Below are 17,186 nucleotides of genomic sequence, written 5' to 3'. Positions count from 1 at the left end.
TGGTTGGAAGATGGATGGATGGATGGATGGATAGGTGGATGATAGATGGAGGATGGATGGATGGATGGATGAGTAGATGATGGATGGATGAGTGGATGATGGATGGATGATGAATGGATGATGGACAGATGATGGATGGGTGGATGGGTGGATGGGTGGATGGATGGATGGATGGATGATGGATGGGTGGATGGATGGATGGATGGTTGGATGATGGATGGATGATGGATGGGTGAACGGGTGGATGATGGATGGATGGATGGATGGATGATGGATGGATGGATGGATGGATGGATGGATGGATGGATGGATGGAGGGATGGAGGGATGGAGGGATGGATGAATGGATGGATGGATGAATGGATGGATGTATGGATGATGGATGGATGAGTAGATGCTGGATGGATGGACAGATGAACGAATGGATGGATGGATTGATGGGTAGATGGATGGAGGAATCGATGAGTGGATGGATGATGGACGGATGGATGGACAGATGGAAAAATAAAAGAATAGGGGACTGAGTTGGGCCCAGGAGGCCTCTCACCACCATAGTATAAAGAGATCAACTACAACAAACAGGCCACAAACCACATGCAAAACCATGAAGGGAAAATCATGCACATTTAAGTATGAAGGTGGGCCAGTTTGAATCTCAAGACAGAGCGTGGTTCATTAAAACCAGTAGTTCTGAAAGTGTGGTCCCCAGGCCAGCATCATCAACATTATCTGGGAACTTACTGGAAATGCATATTCCTGGGCCCAACCCCAGATTTACTGAATCTGACACTCTGGGGGTGGGGCAAGCAATCTGTGTATTAACAATCCTTACAGGTGACCCTGATTCATGTCCAAGTTTGAGAAGCACTGGTAGAGATGGAAACAGCAGCGTCTGATGCCAGCCAGAGGGCAAGTAATTGGTCAGATGAGGCCTACCTGGAACCCATCAAACCCCTGGGTCACAGCTAGCACCTGTGTACACAGGCCTTGCCGCTGCAGTCATCATGAGCTCACATGAACACCTTCTTATCTGTGTTCTAAGGGTTTCTTCAAGGTGGGTGGGGGCTTGTGCCCCCCATCACTACCATCACTACCACGTGGCCCCCTTCTGTGCCCAGCATCTCCCTAACACACAGCTTCAGCTGGGCACACAATAGGTTGTCAGCCAGCACCACTGGCTGGCCAAGGTACGCCCAGCCCCACCTGTACATATAGGTGTGTGTGCTGTCAGCTGGGCAGGAGAGCTGGCCAAAGAGTAGATTCTGGTTCATTCCTTCCACACCTAGTTATTGAGTATCCACCAGGTGCCAGGTACTGGGGCAGCCCCAAGCAGACAGCAGAGAACAAGACGCCCAGTCATGTTCAAACCCAGCCCCAGCTCTTGCCACTTTAATACTAGATCCTGGGCCCCAAACAGGAGAACTGAGCTCACCAGCTCACCAGGAGAGGTGCTGGCCGTACTGGCACCTTGAATCTATCAGAGGACTTGATAAGCTGGCAGGGGTGGAACGTGAGCCCCCCCCCACAGGCCAGGGTGAAGAACCCCGTCTAGTCTAGGGTCAGGCTCACCAGGGGGTGCCCTCCAGCCCTCTACCTCCACTCCCATCCTAAACCCCACACTTGTGTGTGTCTTTATGCAAGACTTGCTTTATGCATTTTAATCTTCATTATTTGAAACTGGCAGAGCAGTATTTAATTAAAATTTGGCCCACTAAAGAAAACACATAATTGCAGAAGAAAATAAAAGCACAACAAAATTCCCAAACCCTATTTAAAGGAAGCTGTTAGAAATCAAATCAGAGAGGCAGACCTAAATCCAGGAAGGGGACTTAGGGCTTCCCCCCAAGGACAAGGGCCTCTCACAAACCACACCCCTGGCAGGCAGGAAGAGGAGATGCCATTCAGAAGGACAGGATGGTCCTTCACCTCACAGGGACCCCTGCACCAAATTCCACCAACCCTGGAACTGGGGTTCAGGCCCTGGGATCCCAAGATGAAGTCAGACAGGTATCAAGTTCACACACCCAGGGAGATCCCAGGGGGAGTCAGCTATTTGTCCTCCAAGCCCAAGAACAGGACAGAACCCACCCAGTTCAAGTTTCTTGTCCTTCACCCTGCCCCACCCCCACCCCAGCTATGGGGCTGTATTTAGAGATTGGGGCCTGGACTGTCGGGGCCCAAAGACCTGCAGCTGCCTGTTTCTCTTACCCAGCAACCCCCTAACCTGTGAGCTGGTGCCTCCACTTCCCTGGGGTCTGAATACCACCCCAAATATACCTCATCTGCCAGATTCCAATCTTGAGGTCCAGGGTCCCCCAGAGCAGCTGGGGTCATATACAGTAGGCAAGTTAAAATGGCTTCACCTATCCATGTACCCATTGTGGCAACACTGCAAAAGCCCCTACTACCGAGGGCCCTGCAGAGGCTTTGGGGAAACCACAGGGGAGGATCCCAGCTAGCCCCTAAGGACTGAGAAGCCAGGGATGTGATTGGAGCCCTGATCCCCTGTCTGAAGGGGACATGAAGACATCACTGGTACCTGTGGGTCTCCAGGCAGCCAGGGGACACAACTACAGAACTTGGGAGGGGCCTTATGCAAGCCCACCTTAGTCCTGCCTTCAGGTAGGACCTGGGAAGAGCTAGGGCAGTGGGGATGGGAGCTGTCTGTGGTGCAAGGGGCCCACCAGAGATCTGTGCCAAGGGAAGCTCCAGAGAGCAGCTGGGATCAGTGGCTTGGACAGCGGTGCAGAGGGGGGTGTGGGAGACTGGCAAGGACCATCTCAGCTGTCCAGCAGGCCAGGGATTCGAGGGTTCCCCTGGAGGAGCAAGGCCCTTTCCAGAGACGCCTGCTTCCTGAACCACTTCCCATGGCAACCTTAGGCCAAGAGGTCCTGACACCCCAATCACCTGCCCAGGTCTCTGCGGCTCTGATCATCCCGTGAGCAACAGTGACCCAGCTTGACCCTTGCCGTCCTCGAGGCTGCCTCTCAGTCCCGCACAACAGGTCCAGCCTTATCCAGGGGCTGCACTTACGGAGGAAGGGGAGGAGCGGGGCGGGAGCCAGGTGAGCCAAGTGCCCCCCCCCAACCCCCAGTCTGGAGGCGAGGGAGATCAGCGGGGTCCTGGGCGGGAGGCTGGGACCAAAGGGGCTCGAACTCGGCCCTCCGTGCAACCCATGCCTTGGGCGTCCCGGCGAGGCCAACTCCCACCCTGCAGGACGGCAGGCTCCGTCCCACGCCCGGACTCCACCTTTGGCGGTGTTCCGCGCCTCGGCGGCGCCGCCGCTCCCTTGGCGCTCCCGCTGCCCCGCTCCTGGGCACCCAAGCGCTCCCTCCCCAGCTCCGGTGCAGGCCGGGCTCCGCGGGCCCCTGGGGTGAGACTAGCCCTGGTGTGAATTCCGGCAGGCCAGGGTTGGGGGTCTTTGCCTACGTCCGCCCCACGCTCCCGCACCCCATCTCGGATCCCGCCGCTTCTCCGTCCTGCGGTCGGGGCGAATCCCAGGCAGAACGGGTCTCGCCCCAGTCTCGGGGACCCTCTCGTTGGAGCCAACCCCCACGCCCCGGGAGGAGAAGAGAGCGCCAAAGGCAGGGGGCTGGGGGGTGGCAGGGAGGGAAGGCAGACATGGGGGTCGCGGGGTCCGGCGCCAGGGGGCGCCTCGGGCTGTACGCGCGAACTTGGCCATCTGTGGAGCCGTCCGGGGTGCGGAAGGGCCAGGGTTGGAGGGGCGGGAGGGCGCTCCCGGAGCGACCTTCCCCGCCCAGGCCTACAGCCCGGGTCCTTCCGCCTCCACTGCCACCCCCGCACCCCGCGTCCTCTCCAACCTCGACCAACTCAGGACAGGTCCTTGGAACTGCACGCCCCTCCCCGCCTGGACCCTGATCCCCGGCTCCATCCGCTGCCCCAGCCCCGCTGGCCATCACCGTCCCCAAGGCTGGAGCATGAACCGCCCCTCCGCCCCCCGAGACGCTCACCCTCGCGGAACCGACCTCGCCCATCCCGACCCAGCGCCCTCGGGGAACTGACCTCCCCACGCCCAACGGGGAGAACTTTACCGGAAGGGTCTCAGGGTGACCAGGCATCTTCTGACCATTATCTTCCCATCGGGGTTGACTGTGATCATCGTGCAAACTTGCCGGGCGATGAGCCGCGAGCGAGGCCAGGCACACTGTCCCGGGCCCGCCGCGACCGGGTCACGAACCGCGGGGCCCAGCCTGGGGCGCCGAGGCGGGGTGCGAGGCCTGGCTGCTCGGCTGCGGCCGGTGGGTCGGTGCAGTCTCGGAGGAAGGAAGAGAGGCGCGCGGTACCGGAGGGGCGAGGGCGCCAGGCCGGCCGTCTCTGCGTCTCCGCCCTCCTGCTCACATTTCGGGGGCCGGGAGGCGCCGCGCCCCCAGACCGCCGGCCGCGCGTCTACCTGCTCGGGCTCGCTTGCTGGGTGAGACGGCACCGCAGAGCGCAGACGGGCTCCCTGCCGCCGGCTCCCGCATGCCCGGCGTCCCCCTCGGAGCCGGCTAGAGGCGGCCCCGGGCCCGCGCCCCGGCCCCCCGCGCCCCCGGCCCGCGCCGCCAGTCAGCCCCGCGCCGCGCCGCGCCCATGGTTCTGGGGAGGAGGGCGCCCTGCGCCCGCGGCCCTGCGCCCGCCGCTGCCCGCTGCCCGCTGCCCGCTCCCCACGCTCGGTGTCCGCGTCCGGCCCGCGCCGCTACGCTCGGAAGCGCCGCATTGTTCCTCGGAGGAGGCGGCGGAGCCGCGGCTGGGCGGCCGGGGAGCGGCCGCTGAGCGTCCTCGGCGCGCCGGCGCCACCTCGTGGCCACTGCCCTGCAGCGCGCCCCACTGCCCGGGAGGGGACGGGGGCGGGCGCTTCGGCAGGACAGGCCGGGCGGGGCAGCCTGCGTTCGGGAGCATCCCCCGCGCCACAGCCCGGAGAACCGAGGGCTGCTTCGGCTCCTGCAGGGCACGGGGGAGGTCGGCGATGGGAGGAGACCCCTCCCTTCCAAGCCCTCCGGCCGCCGCCTCGGCAACCCCGGGCGTCTCACTGGTCCCTGAATACCCGCTCTGACCTTACTTACAACCCTCGCCGGTCCTCTCCCCAGCCTCACCCCGCCAGGACCCGCCGGGGGTGGGGGGCTTTGCTTACTGACCTGAGTCCAAACTCGGCCTGTGGCATCAGGTCCTTCGGAAGAGCCCAGAAGTGGGGGACTCGGGGGGGGGTGAAGGTAGGGGGTGAGGCTGGGGTCCTGGTCTCCCATCCTGCACTAACCCGTGTATAACGCGCTTAAGTCATGGGGTCTCCCTGGCCTCAGTTTCTCCATTATAAAATGAGAGTGATCAGAGGCTCACGAAGGCACTTTCCAACTCCAGAACGTGTGTTTTGTTAGGTGCTGTGGAGTGGATTCCAATTCACAGCGACCCCGTGTACGACAAAAGAAAGCACTGCCCTGTCCTGTACCATCCTCCCAATAGTAGGTGTGTTTGAACCCATTGTGCCAGCCGCTGTGTCAGTCCATCTCATTGAGGGTCTTCTTTGTTTTCCCTGCTCACCGGTACTTTTCCAAGCCTGATGTCCTTCTCCAGGGACTGGTCCCTCCTGATAACATGTCCAAAGCACTGAGACCGGGTCTCGCTGTCCTCCCTTCTAAGGAGCCTTCTGGCTGTACTTCCTCAAAGACACATTCGTGGTTCTTCTGGCATGTGTAGAATTCTGGTTTTCAGCATCTACATGTCCTTCCCCCCACTCTCCCCACTTCTTGACTTTGGAGACGAATTTGCAGAGCCTGGTCAGAAGCTCCTGTGAACACACAGAGCCAGGTGCCTCCCAGACCCCAGCCAGAACTCCAGCCTAGATTTGGGGAAAGCTCTCAGCCTGCCTGGAGGCCGCACCTGGGCCAAGTGCAGACCTCAGTGCCTCAAACTGGGAAGATCCCAAAGGCTCCCTGTAAAGTGATGACAAGGACCATGACCCTGAGGCTCTTTTCCTTCCCAGGCAGTGATATACTCCAGCCCAGCTAAGGGAAGAAAACCCTTCTCCCCCTCAGGTCCTTCCCTGCTCTCTTCCAACCAGCCCCCTCTGCTGCCCACCCCCCCCCCACCAGCCCGCTTCCAGCCATTGCTCACCACCAGGCTCCCTGCCTTTCCTGTTCCTCCTTCTTCTTCATCGAAATTCATCTGTCCTGTGCACCATTATCTCATCGCCCTTCTCCTTGCTAATGTGGAAATGTGTGATAAATTGGTGTTGGCCGATTAATGTGTTACTCCAGCTAGGTGACAAATGTGCATTTAACAAGGACATGCTGACCTCGTGCGGTCATGTGGTGGGAAACTCAGGCATCAGGGAGGGCTGGCAAAGGCAATATTTGAGGGCAGGAGCCTCTAAATCACACCTCATGCCTGGGTGCCTGCTTCTGCAACAAATTTAGGCAATCGTTTAGTCTCTGGGTGTCAAGGCCAAAGCCACATCCAGACTAAGTAATGAAATGACCTTTGCAATGGTGTGTCTCCCTGGAAGCTCGGGGTGGGGGAGGGGGATGGGGGAGGGAGAGTTCATTTAGGCCTGGTTAGTATTTGAGGCCAAAGATGGGGTCTCCCCACATCCAGTTTCCAGGTGCCATTGAGTCAGCCGCAACTCACGGCAACCTCTCGTGTGTCAGAGTAGATACTGTGCGTCACAGGGTTTCCAATGGCTGATTTTTCAGAAGTAGATCACCCGGCCTTTCTTTCGAGGCACCTCTGGGTGGACTCGAACGTCCAACCTTTTTCTGTGAGCAGCTGAGCTCGTTAATCATTTGCACAGCCCAGGGACTGGGCTATTTTTGGTGTCAGTCATCTGGGGAGGAGGGCTTTCCTCTGCAAGAAGCCAGAATCAGAAGGTGAGAGAAGGTACTCCCCACTCTTTCTGGGTCTTGCTCTCTGGCATCTGGACTTTCAGATAGGGAGGGAAGAGACATGTCTGCCAGTTGACAGCAGGCTGGTGGCCAGGCAGGGAGGCGTCGCTGAGGCCAAATGAACAACAATATTTTATGGGTCAGATCATCCAGCTGCCTGTTTTCCTTGAAATCTAGTTCGGTTTTGTTAGCGCCACGTCTGCCGTGAAGTTCTTATACACCGTCCTGTTTCTGTCCTGGTGCCATGGACATTAGGAGAAAAATTGTGAATCCTTGCACTGGGCAGCCTTGGGTACAGCTTCTCTGTGCCTTGATTTCCTCAACTATAAACTGGGGCGGTTTATAGTACGTCCCTCAGGTTGTTATGAGAATTAAGCCTGTTAATGCATGTAAATACCCCATTGCCCGGCTCCTAATAAACCCTCAAAGCATGATGGTTATGATCAGGCTCAGACTAACCCGTTAGCAAAGTACAAACAGGCTTACAGTAAGCAAGGTACCACACACACACACAAAAAGACCTGTTGCCATCGATTCAATTCCGACTCCTAGCAGCCCTATAGGACAGAATAGAACTGCCCCATAGGGTTTCCACAGAATGGCTGGTGGATTTGAAATGCCGACCTTTTGGCTAGCAGCCAAATGCTTAACCACTGCACCGCCAGGGCTCCAAGCGAGGTACACGTGGGCTTAATTGTGTTTACTTACTAATCCGTAGTGCACACTTGCACAGGGGTTTCACCACGTCTTTGGTTATTATGATTCTTGTTATGATTATGATTATTGTTGTTTACCTGCAGCAGATGCTTTGGGTGCCCCGCCCACATTCCCTCTAACATTCCCCTGTACAGGCAATTACTGAGACCACCTGTGACTCTCTGCCTGAGGGTTTTTTTCTGGCTGTGGGAACATTCACCGGGCAAGACAGAAGTGCCGGAGGGTTAATGCCCCCACTCTTGAGCAATGGATAAACACCCCAACTCTCTCTCCCTCAGGCGAGGTACTGTGAGGCATGACCCACACTGGCTCCCACTGGTCCCCAGCAGCATTGAGCGCCAGTTGCCCATGGAGTAACTGGCTTTGTAATATTGGTCTTCCTGGCTGGGCAGTGGAAGGCCTCTGCCAAAGAAGGTGGAGCAGAGCTTCACGGGAGAAATTTGGGAGAAGTGGGTGATATGGTACAATTCAGGAGTCCCATACATAAAACTGGAGCCCTAGTGGTGCATTGGTTAAAAGCTCGGCTGCTAACCAAAAGGTTGGCAGTTCGAATCCACCAGCCACTTCCTGGAAACCCTGTGGGGCAGTTCTACTCTGTCCTATAGGGTTGCTATGAGTCGGAATCTACTCGGTGGCAACGGATTTTTTATACTTAAAACCACCACTCATCTGTCAGTTTGTCATACTGCGGTGGCTTGCATGTTGCTATGATGCTGGAAGCTATGTCACCAGTATGTCAAATACCATCAGGGTCACCCGTGGTAGGCAGGCTTCAGCGGCGCTTCCAGACTGAGACAGACCAGGAAGAAAAGCCTGATGATCTACTTCCGAAAATGAGCCGATGAAAATCTTATAGATGACAACAGAACTTTGTCAGATATAGTGCTGGAAGGCGAGCCGCCCAGGTTGGAAGGCATTCAAAATGCACAATGGCTGCAAAAATAGTCTCAAGCACACCAGCAGTTGTGAAGATGGCGCAGGACCAGGCGACATCTCATTCTCTCGTATGTGGGGTCACATGAGTCAGACTGAATGGCAACTAGCAACAACATACTCAAAATACCTAAAGGGTGAGCCAGGCAAACAAGGGACAGGGACCTAGTGGCAGAGGACCTAATGGTTAGAGGCTGCCAAGAACCGAGTTCCCTGAAGACGACACGCGACTGTTGCTTTGTGCGAATGTGCGTCCGGTTACTTCAAGAGAAGCCAGAAATCTCAGCTTCTCGTGTGAAGTTGCATAATTTAGAAATGCAGGCAAAATATATTTAGAGCATTCTACAAGGCCTGCCATCTAGGCCCCTGAGAGTGTCACCAGAGGGCACAGCAGGGGTGCACCTGGCCAGCCCAGCCCACCCAGGAAGTCCTCCCCCACCCCCGGAGGCCAACCCTCACCCCCTCGGCCTTCAAGCAGATCTGTCCCTGGGAGGAAGGTATCCACTCCTAGGTGTGCCCTGGGGACATCACGGGCCAGCCATTACCTGGGGGCCTCCCTGTGCATCCCAGCAGGACTGCCACTCCCACCCTCTCAGGCCTCACGGTTGTTCCTGGAACTCACAGATGGGTTCTGGGGTGGGGAGAGCAGAAACAGAAACAAGCAGCTGTTTCGGAGCTCAAATGCTCACTTAACGTGCCCCAGCTACAGCAGCCGACAGCACGTTATGAGGCAACAGGCCGTTGTCCTCTGTGGAGTGCAGGGCATTAATAATGTCATAGCAGCCTTTCCCCACACCGAGCACACCTCACTGCAGCCGGTGGAGCACAGCCACCCACACCCTTGCAGGGAAGCCACCGGCTGGGTGCTGCCGCCATGCATGTTCCAGGCTTCTGTTTCCCAACACTGAGGCTAATCCTCCGAGGGAAAAGCAGCATCTGGGGCTTATTTTTATTTATGCCAGAAGGCCATCCTGCCACACAGCCTGTGGGAACCGGGAGCTGGGCTACTGTACTTTCTCTGTTCCCCAGGGGAGGTGGCTGCTGTGTTCCTGTGTGTCTGTATATCTGTGTGTCTGTGTGTACTTATGTGTCTGTGTATGTGTGTGTATCTGTGTGTGTATGCCCGTTTGTCTGTGTGATTGTGTCTCTGTGTGTGTATGCTTGTGTCTGTGTGCCTTTGTATGTGTCTCTGTGTCTCTGTATGTGTGTATATGTGTGTGTGCCTGTGTGTGTCTCTGTGTGTGGGGGGGGTCCAGGCCCATGTGGGATCTTCCCATCCTGGGAAAATGATGATTACCCACCCACCACCCCACCACCCTCCACAGAATGAACGCAGGTGGGGGGAGGAGTCAGAGGCACTCCCAGCCTCCCCTGTGCCTCTATTTCCTGGCCACCTCGGCCAGCCTCCTGCTTGTCCAGACCATGTGGTGGCAGAACTGTGACGCCCTCTAGGGCCCTCGGGAGGTTGGAGGAGAAGGTGGGATGAGGGAGGCGTGAAGACGCCCACCCCCACAGGGAAGGGAGGACTTGGATCTCTTTTGTCCACTGATGTAGCCCAAGTGTCTTCAGCAGTGCCTGGCACAGCGACATCCCAGAGGAAGGTCTGAAGGAAGAAATGTCCCTGGGGGAGCAGGTGGGGGTTCTAAGGACACAGAGGGTCTGCTGGGACAGTTTCTCACTTTGCTTTCTGTGCCCCACTTTTACTTCGCAGGCCCCCTCCCCTCATGGGAGACCCTGGTGGCTTAGTGGTTAAGAGCTGCAGCTGCTAACCAAAAGGTTGGCAGTTCAAATCCACCAGGTGCTCCTTGGAAACTCTATGGGGCAGTTCTGCTCTGTCCTGTAGGGTCGCTATGAGTCAGAATCGACTTGACGGCAATGGGTTTTCTCCCCTCGTGAAAAACCTGCCTCCACCCACCTGCCCTGTACCACCTCCCTACTCACTACTGCCCCAACCCCGGTCCCTCTGCAAACCCCCTCTCTCTGGGCATTACCCCTCGGGTGAGCCTCCCTAGGCTATTCTGGGCTTTTCTCTGGCCCTTTTTGGCCTCCCTTTCCACATCCCTTGGGTGTTTATCCCCCAGTCCCTGGGTGTGATCCAAACCCGTGTCCTGCCTGAGTGGGGCCGGCAGCCCAGGGAGGCAGCAATGACACACCCCCCTCCCCCCAGCCGCACCTCAGTGTCCGTGAGGTCTTCTTAGGCTCGGTGGCAGCTTCGTTGTTCTCTGCAGGAATCTTGAGTCACATTGGCCTGTGTTGTGGTCCTGGATCCCCCTCCTGACCCTGGACAACTTACCTTTCAAGATGTAGTTTCCTCATCTGTCAAGTGAAGTCTCGGCTGAGTGCTTCTCGCAGGGCCTTCCAGTCGATTTCAATTCATGGAATCCCAAGATGTGGCAGTTGGGTTCTGTAAAGATTACAGCCTTGGAAACCCTATGGAGCAGTTCTACTCTGTCCTGTAAGGTCTCTGTGAGTTGGAATTGACTTGACGGCAGTGGGTTTAGTTTTGGTTTGGAATCTTTACAGAAGCTGACTACCACGTTTTTCTCCCCCAGGGTGGCTGGGGGGTTCGAACCACCGACCTTTCAGTTAGCAGCTGCGCGCTTAACCACTGTGCAACCAGGGCTCCTTTGGGGGGTGGGGGACTAGGCCCTGAATAAACGCTGCTCCTCTGCCTGACCCAAAGCTTAAAGGAGAGAATTTGGTTAAGGGGCAAAGGGCGTGGAGTCCGCCCTAGCGATTTCGCGTGAAGACAAGCCCACGTCCCTGGCTTTCGACCGGCCAGCCCTGGTAAGAACCTCCAGTATGTTATTTTGGGCACTTAAAATTTTCCTCCTAGAATATGGGTCATAAACCTTCTCTCTCCCCATCTTCTGTTCTCCAACTGATGAAAAGAATCTTAATGAAGTACCCTTGGCTGCTGGTTTAATCTGATAAATATAAAATTGAAGCATGCTAATAAAGCCATCAGTCATCCCAGATTGCAGCAGTTCTTTGAGCTGAGGGATCTGCTTTTCTTTTAAATCAGTTTATAGGATGATAATGAATTGGGGCTTATTCAGGAATATCAAGAAAGTGGCAGCTCACTGAGATGCCATTGGGGAGCTACTGGAGACCCAGGAAAAAGAGACCTCCTGAGAAAAGTTGCTGCTCTATTCCACCACCCATTCCTCTTCAGGACCCCAGAGCATCCACCCTGGCTCTCCACCATGAGACCCACCCTCACCCTCCACCATGAGACCCACCCTCCACAATGAGGCCCACTCCCACCTCTCCACCTGGCCCCATCCCCCTGCCTCTTTCTTCTTCCTGCTGTGTCGCACCCCAGCAGAAGATCAGGTGGCCTCTTCCATCTCCCAGCCTCGCTCCTGAAACTGTGCCCTCTCTTGACTCCACGCCCCCACTTCACCAGAAGTATTTTGTGTAAGTTGTGATGCACACTTTGAGAGGTCTCGGAGAGACAACCGGCTCTGCTCCTGGGCTCTGCTCAGCCCTGCTGCTGGCACCTGGCCCACAGGTGTGGCCAATCCAGCCTTACCTTCCCAGAAGTATGATGACCTCGACTGTCTGAATTTTCTTTGTCCTCAGCATCTCTTGAAACACTTGACACGGGTAGGGGGGACCACCAAGGCACCTGAAGGCTGTCTCCTAAGCAGTGCCCCTTGAGTTATCCAAACTTCTACCTGTTTCATGGCTGCTAGCTGGCTGCCAAGGGCCCTTCATGGCTCAGAATCAACCCCTTCTGTCTTAGTTATCTAGTGTCGCTGTAACAAAAATACCACAAGTGGATGGCTTTAACAAGCAGAAGTTTTTCTCTCACAGTCTAGGAGGCCAGAAGCATGAATTCAGGGCACTGGCTCTAGGGGAAGGCTTTTTCTCTGTCAGCTCTGGGGGAAGGCCCTTGTCATCAGTCTTACCCTAGTCTAGGAGTTTCTCAGCACAGGGACCCTGGGTCCAAAGGATGCTTTTCACTCCTGACCCTTCTTTCTTAATGGTATAAGGTCTCTCTCCTCTACGTGATTCTCTTTTATGTCTCCAAAGAGATTGACTCAAGACACGACTTAATCCTATAGATTGAGTCCTGCCTCATTAACATAACTGCCTCTAATCCTGCCTCATTAACATGATAGAGATTAGGATTTACAACACACAGGAGAATCACGTCACATCACAAAATGGTGGACAACCATACAATACTGGGAATCATTGCCTAGCCAAGTTGACACACATTTTTGGAGGATACAATTCAATCTATAACATCTTCCAAAACTGCCACTTGCACGTGGTTGAAAGGGCTTGCCACACCCCGAGCTCACTCTAAAACTCCCCAATCTAGTACCTTGCATAAAAGGACAAACTTGGGGTCATACTGCCCTGGGTTCCAATCCCAGCACTGCCACTTACAGCTGCATAGGCACTTCCTGCCTCGATAAGACTCAGTGTCTGAAGCCATATGAATGGGTGGCACAGACCTCCACAGCCATGGTATGGAGCTGGTGGGACCCTGTGTATTAACGATCCTCATGGGGCCTGGCTCACCAGCTCACAGGGGAACCCCAAAGTCTGGTGCTTTCTCTCCCCCTCAATGGCGGACAGCAAGAAACCTTGTCCCAGGAAGCAGGGTCTGGTCCTCAGTGTGCTAAGTCCCCGGTTCTTCTAATATGGCTGGTTTATGAATGAGGACAGGCCCAGGGTAATCCTCAGGCTTAACAGAAGCAGATGAAATTATTTCTTCTTGGGGTTCAGGGGAGAGCAAGGGAGATAGGTGGCGCCCAGGGCATCTTTAGGGCAGTGAAGCTACTCTGCATGATACCATAATGGGGGACACACAATATTATGCATTTGTTAAAACCCATAGGGCTGTACGACACATAGAGTGAACGCTGATGTAAACCATGGACTCTTTGTTGTTGTTAGGTCCCGTAGAGTTGGTTCCACTCATAGTGACTCTATGTACAACAGAACGATACACTGCCCTGTCCCTGTACCATCCTCACAATCATTGCTATGTTTGAGCCAGTTGTTGCAGCCACTGTGTCAATCCATCTGGTTGAAGGTCTTCCTCTTTCTCACTGACCCTCTACCAAGTATGATGTCCTTCTCCAGGAACTGGTCCCTCCTGAAAACATGTCCAAAGTATGTGAGACAAAGTTTTGTCATCCTCGCTTCTAAGGAGCATCCTGGCCGTACTTCTTCCAAGACAGATTTGTTCGTTCTTCTGACAGTCCATGACATACTCAATATTCTTTGCCAACACCATAGTTCAAAGGCATCAATTCTTCTTCAGTCTTCCTTATTTGTTGTCCAGCTTTCGCGTGCATATGAGGCAGCTGAAAGCACCATGGCTTGGGTCAGGAGCACCTTAGTCCTTAAAGTGACAGCTTTACTTTCCAACACTTCAAAGAGATCTTGTCCAGCCGATTTGCCCAGTGCAATGTGTCATTTGATTTCTTGACTGCTGCTTCCATGGGCGTTGATTGCAAAGTCAAGTAAAATGAAATCCTTGACAACTTCAGTCTTTTCTCCGTTTATCATAATGTTGCTTGTTGGTCCAGTTGTGAGGATTTTTGTTTCCTTTATGTTGAAGTATAATCCATACTGAAGACTGCAGTCTTGGATCTTCATCAGTAAGTGCTTCAAATCCTCTTCACTTTCAGCAAGCAAGGTTGTGTCATCTGTATAACGCAGGTTGTTAATGCGTCTTCCTCCAATCCTGATGCCCCGTGCTTCTTCACCTAGTCCAGTTTCTCAGATTATTTGCTTAGCAAACAGACTGAATAAATATGGTGAAAGGATACAACCCTGACACATACCTTTCCTGACGTTGCAATTGATGAAACAGTATTGAAACTATGGACTCTAGTTAGTAACAACGTATCACAAATTGTAACCAATGCACCACACTAATGCAAGATGGGAAACCCTGGTGGCATAGTGGTTAAGTGCTACTGTTGCTAACCAAAAGGTCTGCCGTTCGAATCCACCAGGCGCTCCTTGGAAACTCTACAGGGCAGTTCTACTCTGTCCTGTAGGGTCGCTATGATTCAGAATCGACTCGACGACAGTGGGTTTGGTTTTGGTTTGGCTTATGCAAGATGCTAATAACAGGAGAAACTAACAGGCAACCAGAAGGGAAGCAATGAGGATGTTCAGCATTGTGAAGGACGTAACCAATGTCACTGAACAACTTGTGTAGAAATTGTTGAGTGGGAACTTAAACTGCTGTGTATACCTTCAACAAAACAATAAAATATTATTTAAAATAATAATAACTGGAGAAACTGTGTGCACAGTTTTCCTGTAAACCTAAAACTACTCTAAAAAAAAGAAAGTCTATTAATTAAAAAAAGAAAAATTCCTTCTTCCTGCCTCTCAGAGAAGCCAGGTGCTGAGTTAAGGGGCCTGCAGTAGATAGGGTGTGTGGGAAATTCCTCAGATGACCTGACGTCTTCCTTCAGCACAATCCATCTGCAAGCCACACAGCCTGGAGATGCAGGAGGCCTGAGGTTCCCAGCAGCAACTTTTGTCATTTCCTTGTGCATTTTGGAAACACAGTTATTGGTAAGGCATTGTTGGCAATTGGGCCCTAAGTGCTCGTTCGGTGGATTGTCGGTTAGGTATCTGAGTGGTATGCCGGTGAGTTTAATTCCCATGGTAGGTGTGAGCTACTGATGTACTGTCCTCTGTCTCTCTGGAGCCCGGCAAAGCCAGGGGCTGCAGAGGGCACCTGAGCAGAGGCACCTGAGCAGACACACAGGGTGGCACCTGGTCAAGGCATGCGGGACTCCAGTCCCTCCAAGACCCACAGTGGCTAGGGACGCCGCCCTTCCTACTGAGCTAGGTCTTTCTGACATATATTATTTCTTTCCTTTTCTTGGTTAAAGATGTTTTACCAAAAGTAATACTTGAGTGGTTGCTGGGAATTCAGGGGGAGGGGAGAAGGATGGGTAGGTGCCACCGAGGGCATTTTTAGGGCAGTGAAGCTACTCTGTATGACACCGTCATGGTGGACACATGGCATTATGTCTTTGTCAAAGCCCACAGAACTGTACAACACCAGAAGTGAACCTTGATGTAGATGCTGTTCAGTCGATTCTGACCCAAAGCGACTCCATGTTACAGAGTAGAACTATGCACCCCTGGCCTCTGGCTTGGAAGGCAGGGTGATCCTTCCTTCTGCCCAAGGAGGCTCCCCAGGGGCCCAGAGGGGGCAGCCCCGAAACCTGGAGCTGGGCCTTCTCCTCTAGCCCTGATATGTGGGAACATATGGTGACATCGGGGGGAGGGCAGTCATGCGTCTTATCTGGTCCACACACCCAGGCTCACTCCCGGCCAAGGGCACCCACACTAGGAGCCACCCACCCAGCAGTGAAGGGATGGAAGTTAGCAGCCGGGGTGGGGGGCGGGCTGGGGCGTGTGTGTCTACATTAAGCCCATTAAGTGGGAAGGACTGCTCCAAGCTCCAGCTGTAATTAGAGAAATTAAAGTCGGGGCTGAAGCGAGCAGGGGTGCTTCTGCCTTGTAATCAGGGTGAGACTGTGCTAACGCACAGGGGGACGTCTGCGCTTGCTGCTGCTGGGCTGTCATGGGCGGCAGCTGACTCCAGCCAGGGGCCTTGCCATTGGGCTCAGAATAGACCTGGGTGACGGTGAGGTGCTCGGGAAGGCAGGCCTGGAGATCTGCTTCCAGAGGGTCAGAGCCTTGAGAATCCTACGCAGCAGTTCTGCTCTGCACCATGGGGTCGCCACGAGTCAGAGTTCACCCAACAGCAACTAACAACTACCAAGTGACAAGGTGAGATGGTCCTGAAGCTGAAGGGAGGCAGGCCTGTGAGTTCCATTCCCGGCCAATACACCGCATGCATGGCTACCACCCATCTGTCACCGAGGCTTGCGTGTTACTCTGACAGGCAAAGACAGCCCCATTTTGGGAACCGCTGACCTACATTCAGCCCCTGGCACCATGCATGAGCTAGAACAACGTGTGCCCCTCCCCCTTCCCTCTGAACAGAGCTGGGTGGGGCTGTCCTGGGTCTCCATCCTCTAGGGACTCTGTCAGGACCGCATTGGCTGTGACCCTAACTCAGCAGCACAGGGGTGGCCTTGTCCCCAAGCCCAGGGACAATGACAATTGATAACATCGAGGCAGCAGGCTGGAAGATGGGGATGAGAGAGGCTAGAAGCGACCCCAAAAAGCAAACTTTGATTTGCTAAAAATATCTGCAAGTTAGGCGAGACGCCTCCTAACCGCCCCACCCAATACCAACCAACCCATGAAAAGCCCAAAGCAAGGCACCAAGCCTGGCTGGCGATCCGGCAATTAGACCATCTGAGGCCAGCTTTCAAAGCCCTCCGCCAGCTCAGCCCGCAGAGAGAATGTGCACTTTGTAGATACAATGGGAGCAAATTCTTCTCCCTTTTTTGTCCTCCTTCCCTGCCCCAGCGCGTAGACAAGCCACGGAGGAAAATAACCATGATTCACACAAGAAAAAAAATCAGTTTTGCAACAAAGGGAACTAAGGAGGCTGCAGAGTGGATGCACCACGTGAGGTGGGGGGGGGCAGCTTCCCCCTGGAGCTGAGCAGAGGCAGAGGGAGACCCGCATAGCATTCTGGGGGTCGGCCCAGCCCCTGGGGCCATGGAGCCCCTCGGACCACAGGGAGGGG

General features: G+C 54.6%; 1 protein-coding gene across 5 annotated transcripts in view; it reads right to left on the bottom strand.

Annotated features, from left to right (window-relative positions):
- MGAT5B (alpha-1,6-mannosylglycoprotein 6-beta-N-acetylglucosaminyltransferase B) overlaps positions 1–4,519 on the bottom strand; it is a 78,346-nt gene extending 73,827 nt beyond the window's left edge. For all 5 annotated transcript variants that reach the window (XM_049860532.1, XM_049860535.1, XM_049860533.1 and 2 more), the window contains exon 1: positions 4,052–4,519. In XM_049860532.1, coding sequence (XP_049716489.1) covers positions 4,052–4,119 — 68 coding nt within the window. In that variant the 5' untranslated portion in view covers positions 4,120–4,519. The remainder of the gene's footprint in view (positions 1–4,051) is intronic.
- Between the last annotated feature and the right edge of the window lie 12,667 nt (positions 4,520–17,186).

This window comes from Elephas maximus, chromosome 19 (assembly GCF_024166365.1).
Source record: "Elephas maximus indicus isolate mEleMax1 chromosome 19, mEleMax1 primary haplotype, whole genome shotgun sequence".
NCBI lineage: Eukaryota > Metazoa > Chordata > Mammalia > Proboscidea > Elephantidae > Elephas > Elephas maximus.
This window is presented reverse-complemented; position numbering and strand designations above follow the sequence as displayed.